At 43.8% G+C, this 9,618-nt stretch overlaps 1 protein-coding gene across 4 annotated transcripts in view; it reads right to left on the reverse strand.

The window, feature by feature from the left end:
* The window catches only part of LOC135200962 (galactose-1-phosphate uridylyltransferase-like), a 30,448-nt gene extending 21,678 nt beyond the window's left edge, over positions 1 to 8,770 (reverse strand). The window contains exons 1-2 of one of the 4 annotated variants that reach the window (XM_064229738.1): positions 8,751 to 8,770; positions 5,367 to 5,540 (exon numbers count right to left, since the gene is read on the reverse strand). In XM_064229738.1, the coding sequence (XP_064085808.1) occupies positions 5,367 to 5,397 (31 nt within the window). In that variant the 5' untranslated portion in view covers positions 5,398 to 5,540; positions 8,751 to 8,770. The other 3 variants (XM_064229739.1, XM_064229736.1, XM_064229735.1) reach the window with 3 other exon arrangements.
* Between the last annotated feature and the right edge of the window lie 848 nt (positions 8,771 to 9,618).

The raw sequence follows: 9,618 nt of genomic DNA on the forward strand, positions 1-9,618 counted from the left end.
GTACTTCATCCTCTGCTTGTGTCGAGATCGGACTTTTCGAAGTTCAGAACGATCCCCAGATCGCGACAGAACTCGAGCAGGTCGATCCCTGTCCTGTAGCAACTGCGAGCGGGAGCTCGCCAGGACTAACCAATCGTCGAGATACCTCATCAGACGTATCCGTGCGAATGGGCCCCAAGCAAGACATCAGAGTGAACACCGCGTGAACACCTGTGGGGCGGTTGAGAGACCGAAGCAACGTGGCCTGAATGGGACCACCATCCCGCGGGATGAAGCGGGAGGTACTTTCGGAGGGGACGATGGCCTGGGTATTTGTAGATCCGCCCCCTCAAGTCCACTGCAAGCTGAAATGTTCTTCTGATAGAAGCGAGCAATAGCTTCGCCGGTCTCCATGTGAACCGGGTTAGGCGAACCCAACCCGGTTCGGGGAAAAGAGAGGAGCTATCACTGGGCGCCAGCCTATTGTAGACTTTTCCACCAGGAAGAGTCGGCTGTAGAGCCGGTGATTGATCGTACCGATTTCTACAGCTCTCTTGCTCAGCATGGTCTTGATCTCCTGTCTCCATGCTACGTCCTTCGATGCCCTGGAACGTACGCCTGCTGTTGGACCGGGTCCCTATGGCTGGCAGGATCCCTCCTCAATGACCGGGGCTTACGTCAGGTAGGACCTGAATGTCCCCCGGTAGCGCAGCCCCTAACGTGGGATCTTACAGAGAAATCTCTGTAGGATCCCTCCCCTTTCCCTCGTAGCCGTAAGGAGAGAGGGATATGGGGGAGGAATTGGATACTCGCTCGCCTTCCCAGTGGTAACTAGCAGTTGGAGAAGAGCAGGACAGCCATCGCCTTGCGGCGATGGCCTCTCAGAGTCTGGGAAAACGTATCGTCAGGAGAAAACGTTTTCCCGAGGAGGGTTACGAACTCTCACTGTAGGTAAGGGTCTGCCGCCATGTGAACGTCGTCTGGGTGGGGCTGATCGACACCTGACGGAGAGAGCCGATACCGCTCCGACTCATTTCCAGTCCTCGTCGAGGTCGAAACCTCAGGAGGACCGAAGGGATATATAAATACGATGTCCGAAGACACGTAGAAACGCCTCTGTCGCAGTAGAGGAGGTGAAGGAGCTTGTTCGACCGTCCAGAACCGAGAGAGCCTCCTTGTCCGGAGACGAGAGACTACCTGGCTCCACCCAGTCGGCAAGCTCCGATCGCGGCGGGAGACCCACCGTCGATTTGGATTCCCTCTCGGGACCCCCAAAACGACTCGAGCCGAGACGTGGCTCTGCTGGTGGGAGCGGCGATCCTTCCCGAGGTCATTGTGCTGACGAATCAGCGCCGTAACCTCGGCAAAGTTCCTCTGGATCTCGGCGGAGTCACAGCATCTTGCAGAGTGGGACCGTTAAGCCCTTCGAACAAGAGCATATTCCGAGAACCCTCCTCCTAAGAAGGGGAACAGCGACAGCCCTCTCGGTCTTCCCCATCCACTTGCGCATACGTCCTGGCCGGTCCAAGAACCGTGCCTGGCTACGTAGGGCGTCGTGGTGGGATCATGAGGGGGCGCACACCCTCCGATCACTCCTCAATACCTCGCCTCCTCCCGGTGTAACCCGAGGAGGTTGAAGGTAATGGGAGAGGCAGACCTGACGTTCCCTCTCGCTCTCTGGCTAGGACCAGCAGGCTTGGAGGGCTGCAGGCGATCGTCAACCCCCGCGGTGACGGATCGAGCTGCAGGCCTGGTCGAACCGTCTCGCTGTGAACGCTGGACTGAGCACAGCGGCACTGATCTCGAGTGTCAGAAGAGCTGGTGCTGGTTGCCGTACCCGATGCGTCCCTGTGAGAGCGATGGTCAGGCGACCTGCAGGCTCCACTGTCGCAGTGAGACCGGGTGCTTGTCCTCACGGCACGTCACGTCGCTGGTTTCCAGCCGTGGCTGGCACCGGCGAACGGGAGGACCTCTTCCCAGCCTCAGCCCGTGTCGGTCGTGGGACCGTCACGTCCCCGGGTAGCCAGCTGTTCACCGCGAGAGTGAGAGCTGGTCTGGTGAGAGTCGCATGAGCGGCTGTCACCAGTCTTCCGCCCCGTGCCGTGAACCTGACGCTGAGCGGACTCAGAGGTCTGGTTCCTGGCTGCACGGTCGCTGGTAGGCGGACCGTACACTCGGTACCTCCCGCGAACGGGAGGCCCGAGACGGACCCTGATGCAGTGGCAGAACCACTGACACCAGGCAGAGGAAGTACCGGTGTTAGCCGGTACCCCTCTGGTACCCCGTAGTCTTCTTCCTTGCGGAAGAAGAAGAAACGGGCCCCGCTCCACCCCGAAGGAGCAGGAGGACCAGCGGACGGAACCCTCCCGTCCCACCGAGGTGAGACGGGTCCCGAGAAGCTCCCGAGGAAGCTTCTTAGGAGGGAGGAGGCGACTTCTTCTTACCTCGCTGTAAAGCCTTAGAAGTCGAAAAGGGGAAGAGGCGGCGGCCCCGGACGACGATGAAGAAGATGAAGACGACGACCACGACACCTTGCCTCCTCTTCTTCGTCAGCTTCCTCAGGACAGACGTAAGATCTGCTATCCAGGGCGGAGCCGGGGTGCTGTAAGCCGAAGCTACCAGGGCCGGACGCACCTGTACAGACAGACCAAAGTGGGGTAGTACCACCACGAACAGGGACGACATGCAGTACCACAGGAAACTATAGGGCAAACATCATCAGGGAGCACTCAGTACAGCGCACGGCCAGCACCTCATCGGTAGGGCAGCCAGCACCACAGCAACGGCAGGAACAGCCAGCGCAGCAACGGCAGGCAGAATAGGCAGGTACGGCAGGCAGCACCGGAAACACAGGAAGTGGAGCAGCAGCCAGCAACATCCTGGTACCGGCGGCAGGTCCAGGGGCGAGTTCTAGGGCAGCGGAAGTGTGGTCGCTGCAGCGCGGCAACCACGAGCGGCGGCGGCACGCCCCCTCTCGGTACGGCGAACGGCACTTCACAGCGCTGTAGGCAAGACTGTTACACGTGAGGCGAGTACACCAGGTGAGGAGGGACGTCGTCACCTGGTTGCGTGGTCACCACTCCATGGGTGACCGCAGTAGGCCCATACATAGAACCGCAGCCCCTGGACACCAGCCCGCTCTGCAATGTTGGAAGGACGCCCATACCTCACCAAGGTCCACTCTCGTAGCAGTAGCACCTGCGGAAATAATAGTAGTAGTGATTAATGGGGGGGAAATACCCCTCGTGCGGGGGTTTGATCCCTCCCGAACGAGTGGAAGCCACCCCTAATACAATTGTACATCGGGCACCGAGCGCCCTCACCCCCCGCGCTCGACGGTATCGGTGCGAGGAGAAGAACGCGATAACCTCCCCCCCCCCCTAAGGGGAAGAGCCATCTGTGGGAACTGAGGCGGGGGGGGGGGTCTCGTTCCCCCCCCCCTTCACCCCCGCACGTACCCATGTACCCAACAACAAAATAAGAGCCCTAGAGCTATCGTGCCATCGGCACGAATACAAGGCATAAGGATCAATTCCCTGACTGAGCGGAACTTGAACAAATAATATGATGCAATCAATAATAAGGAACAAAATGAAAATTCACTTCATAAAGAATAAGGGCTCGGATCGAGCGCATTCGCGCCCTCGGCACCGAGCGCAAGGTTGAAAGGTTTCATTCCTTACCTTTATGGATCAAGGTTTCTGGAAACCTTGATCCATAATGAATTGATGCAATCAAGAATATATGAAAATGAAAAGACTACTGCGCTTGCGTTTCACTTCATACAAATAAAAAAAAGGGGAAGGATCAATTCCCGTGAATAGCGGAACATTGATCCCAGTCAACAATGCAATCTCAATAAAAGAATGAAAATGAAAAAGAACTGCACTTGCGATTTCACTTCATTCAAAAATACAAAGGGGGAAGGATCAATCTCCGGGTAAGCTCGGAAACTGATCCAAACTGAGTATTGCTACAATAAAAATAATATATGAAAATGAAAAAGAATACTGTACTTGCGATTCCACTTTCATACTGAATAAGTTCCCGTGTCGAGCGCATTCGTTCGGCAACGGGCATACAGGTCAAAAACATATAAATGAAAAGAGCACTTACTTACGATTTTCATCTACACATTTCCAACCCAAAATACGCTCGGAGCGAGCGCTCCCGCCCTCGGCACCGAGCATACCCAATCCAAGGATCATTCTGGGAAAATGAATTCCCGCAATTACGCCCTTCAGTCCCGGCACTCGGGTAATCGGAGGGCGTTGTGAACCAAGATCCTTTAATTCACAATTGAATTCAATGAAATGATTGTACTTACAATTCAGTTTCACTAGATACACAGAAAAAGAAAAACACAATCATGCGAAAGCAAAACAAACGACGATTGAAGCGGGCAGAGAGCGATGATACACGTCCACACGCCAGCAGGCCGAAAGCAAAAGTGATTTGTTTACCTCCCAGTCGCGCGCGCGCGCCTGTCGGACAAGCAGTTAACTACCGAACCCCTTGTTCGAAAGCTTACGACCTATCCAGCTGCCGCTAGTACCTTCCTATTGTAAAAGGACCGCAAGGTTGTATGCCGTGTCGGAAACAAATCAATAAACTGGAAAAATTTGTTTCCATAAATGACAATCTTTTGCAATCTCTCTAGGCATCATTCCAAGAGGCAAATGACCAAATGTGAATAAAAAAAATAAACATCATAAACTTCCAATAGAATGCTAATACATAATGCACAAGTGCCTTTACTCATTAACTTGTATTTATAATCAAATATGTCTTTAATCTCTGTAACCATTACCAAACACTAAACAGCAAACCCTTTGCAATGGCAAGATGTACAGTATCTACACAATTAAGAAAAAAAATCTAATAAAAAATTAATGAAAATTTATATAATTCTGTTTTTAAACAAGGAACAAAGCACAGTAAATAATCTAAAAGAGGAAAATAGACCCTCAGAAAACTGTGATAATAAAACTTAAAAATAATGACCAATAATAAAAAGGCCAAAACTATAAAAGAAATGCATAAGCTGCTATCTAAATCTCCTGAAACTTTAATGTCTGCAACTCAAAATACCTCGTATCAATTAAATACAACTGTAACTGAATCAACTACAACAGTAAATGCAATAAATCTATGTTAATGCACACATTGTATATTGTAATGTACTCTTCCACACAGTTGTACTGCAACTGTCAATTAGGGTTCTATGCAATGTTCCTTAGATCCCAAACACACTGTTTTTTCTTCCTTTTTACCCTTCATTTCTTCCCATTCATCTCTTTTCAATTATTAAGACGGGATTTGGTGGTAGTATTGGTAAGTTACTTTACATTCTCAATAATAATAAATATGTATCAATATAATTTTACCTGTAGGCTGAAAATCCATGATTTGTGCCATGGAAGCAGCTTCACTAATTTATAAGTCTGCTAGACTTCCCACAAGCAATGACTATCTTATCACAGCAGATAAAGCGGAACACATCTTCTCAAGATATGATAGCAGTCTTGATAAAACCCTACTTGGCTACAAAAATCATGTACCTGAAAAAGACAAATTAGTTTAGTACTTTAATGTGAATGAATCTGAAGATAATTATTACCAAACAATTTACAGAAAATAATCTTGGACCTTGAGGACTCAAAGAACAGTATGTACTCATTAATGGCTTCATACGACGATTGGTGATTTTCGGATCTGCAACACATGAAAGCAGTCTTACGATAAAAATCACTTGAGTTTCCTAAAACATCTAAAGTGGGAGCTCTAAATAAATCTTGTCTTGTTTACTTTCCCCAGCAGCTGATAACACAGACACTCTCACTTCCTAATTCTAATCTCGCCATCCTAACAAAGCTTTCCTTAAAATAAGCTATGGCTCTCTAGAGAGAAAACACGAAGTTAATAATTTCTTTCCTTTTACATGGTCTTGCCATTGTGCGTTTATAAAACAAGCCCCAAATGTTCTTGCTATCGTGTAAATGATTTGCTAGCCATTCTGCAGATTACAGTACACACAGTAAAAATACCAAATCCACAAGTATGACAAGAACCATTCTTCACCTCAATATAGATTTTCTGAATAGTTTCTTTGGCTTCTTGAACTTCTTCTGATAAGACCCACTAAATTCAATTTCCCTTTTTTAATCTTCTGAAAGCAAGTGTATCCCTACCTTCATTGGAACCTTTACTCTCTTCTTTCTAAATCTAACAATAAGAAACCAAATGGAGATGGCCCTCAGTTTCCTTTGTATAATATTTGTTTATAGGTTTAAGAATTGACACGAAGAATAGTATGACAAATAGCTAAATTTATGCATAGCACATCACATACCTTATCATCACATCTTTGCTTGTTGCTTATGGTTTCTATTTTACATAGTCAGAGATAGCCAATTAAATACTACAATATTCAAAAACACTTAACATACCGTAACTTTACCTAAGGCACAACAGTACCCTGGGACTGCTATGGTAGTTAAGACTGCTGCAATACATGCCATTTTATCACACTACCAAGACTGGTTTACAAAGATCCACTAAATTACAGGTAATTTAAAACTGTCACATTGTCTTCCACAAGAGCCAAAGTTTGAAGATACAGGCAGTCTCCGGGTTATGATGGGTTCGGCTTACGACATTCCGAGGTTAAGCGCTTTTCAATTATATTCATCAGAAATTATTTCCAGGGTTACGACGCTTACAACACTGATCTGGCAGATGAAATATGACACCAAAAATGCAAAATAATCAATATTTGAAGTTTTTTATGAAAAATGCAATAAGAATGCAGTTTACATAGTTTTCAATGCACCCAAAGCATTAAAAGTAAGGTTTTCTTAGGATTTTTACCATGTTCCGGCTTAGGACGATTTTTGACTTACAACGAGTCTCAAGAACGGAACCGCCGTCATACCCGTGGACTGCCTGTAGAGTACATGACATAAGGTGCTCATAAGGAAGGGTGCCATAAAAAACAGGCCTACATCTCAGCACAGCTGAAAAAACATTAATTAAATCGTGTACCAACATCAAATGTAATAATAGTGACTAGATTTGATATTTTTGACACTGGTGTTGCTGTCTGAAGTACCTGTATCAAGACAGATATTGGCGAGGGCAGGCAAAGGTTAGGGTATCTGAGGATAACTGCCAGCATTTATCATTGGGGTCCTATCCAATATGATAGGCATGGTAGCCTAAGCACATAAAGGGTAATTATGCCAAGATAAAACGGTTGCTTAAAACAGGATCCTGGGGGATCAAAGCCCCTCCCTTGGCATATAGGCCTTGTGGGATTTTAATTTGGTTAGCCTACACTAAGAACTTGCGATAATTCCATCCTCGTTTGGTAAACGTGCAAAAGAGTTGCGAACATTATTTCTGCGGGCCACAGCCTACTTACAAGATTTGGTCCTAACTTAACCTATCCTATGGGCCCCTATCCTGATATGGACAATGGAAAGGGGTTGGAGGGGGTTGTACCCCCTTGACTCACCTAGTCTATCACCCATTATGTAGGCTAAGTGCTAGCCTATTTATAATAAAACCTAGGTATAAATTATAACCAATCTAGGCTCTATTAACATAAAAATCTTACTCTGCTGACTATACGTAATTGATATAGGCCTAAATTAGGCTAGGCATAGGCTAACAGAGTAATTGGTGTATCTAGCCTACAATAGGCCTATCTTCAACTGTAATGACATGGGCCTAGGCTACAACCTAACCAAATATATGTACATGAATAATTAAATTGAATATAATTAATACTTTCTCTCTTTACATTTTCGTTCCTCAAGTACTATATACTACAGTCTAGGCTTAAATAGGCCTAATCCCGTCACTTAACGTAGTATTTAAAACACCAGAAAAATTCCGTAGGCCTATGACCCAACTTTTGTCTAAAAACCTGAATAACTCTTTTATTTCACACACACACACACACAAAAAAAAAAAAAAATACTGTAACAACCGCAAGAGGTAAAATGGTACTCCACTGAGTGAGTAATCCACTTTATAAATCTCCGTTCGTTCTGCAACCTACGTGCAATCTCCGTCAGAAATTTGTAGTAACCTTGAATGATCACTCAATAATCTGGATTTTTTCTTTTTTATATTAAATCTTTTCTGTACAATTTTCCATATTATTTTAATTCTGACATTTAAATCCACGTTCTGTAATCTATGTAATCACCGTCTGGATTGATATAGTAACACGCAGCTGATTACACGTAGCACACCGACCACTCATTAGTACTTATTAATTCTCGAATATTTTCTTGTTTAAGGAAATTATTTCATTTTTTCAGCACTTCCTTGTATAGTTTTTTCTATTAAAAATTTATATGACCTTGTATATTATTCAAATTATATATATGATATACAAAAATTGTCAAATTATTCTTTTTTGTCATGAGATTACACGTAAACCAAACTATTTAATCTTTTATTTTCCTTCTATCTGCCATTGCAATATTTTACACGCCTGCCGTGAACATTATTATAATCGAGATTTATTCTAGAATAGTCAAATTCTTAATTCTTTGTTTTCATATGTAAAAATAAATAAATAAACTTTTCGACACGCAATCAAAAATCCATAAGAAGTATACCTACAACACGACAGTTAAAAAAGCTCTCTCAGAATTCTATATTATAATGCTTTCCAATTATACAAAATCCATCTTTCTAATGAGACTCAAAAGTATATACATTCTGTCAAATAAGTCAGAACACTTAAATAGCGATACCCTCCAATGCCCAACAAACAGCCCACCGTTTGTGCGAGTATGCAAAGCGCATTTGACCATGCCAGTCTCGCTTTCATTAATAGTTTATACGTCTTCTTGCCATCTTATTATTCTATATCTATATATTTATATAAAAATAATACCATATTTCTGTTTTATTACAGGACAATTTCCATTAATTATAAATGTTATGTGTAAATGTTCATTTTTAATGTTGAATGACACAGAGTTTTGTTTACGTCTTTCTTCTTCTTGAAACTTTTCTTGCCACACTTGGTCTTCTATTTGATGAAAGCTTCCTCACAAATTGATGCCCTTTCAGATTTTCCCATAATAATGTTTTAACTAATATAAATAATAATAATAATATAATAATAATAATAACTACTAATAATAAAATAATAATAATAATAATAATAATAATAATAATAATAATAATAATAATAATAATAATAATAATAATAATAATAAACAATTACTTGCTGCTCAGAAGAGCGAGAGCCCGTGCTGATATGAGAACAGTCTGATTTCAAATAAGTAAAACTTGACTGCAATGTCATTTGACTTGGGCCAGACCCTAAAATTGTTTCAAAAAGTTAAAAAGGAAATAAACTGGGATATCATTAACTGCAAATGACGGAAATTGCTCTTTGTGTGGAATATGTAATAATAGATATACGTATATGTGTGTACTATACATGTATATATCCACCGAATCAAATAATTTTTCACTTCATTTATAGCATTCATGATTTTAATGACCAAGCTACAGGGATGAAATCATGAACTGAACATTTTATGAAGTTAATTTCTTTCTACCTTAACAATCCTTCATGCACAATTTTATTATAAATTCACGTAATTATAT

Source organism: Macrobrachium nipponense, chromosome 27 (genome assembly GCF_015104395.2).
Source record: "Macrobrachium nipponense isolate FS-2020 chromosome 27, ASM1510439v2, whole genome shotgun sequence".
Taxonomy (NCBI): domain Eukaryota; kingdom Metazoa; phylum Arthropoda; class Malacostraca; order Decapoda; family Palaemonidae; genus Macrobrachium; species Macrobrachium nipponense.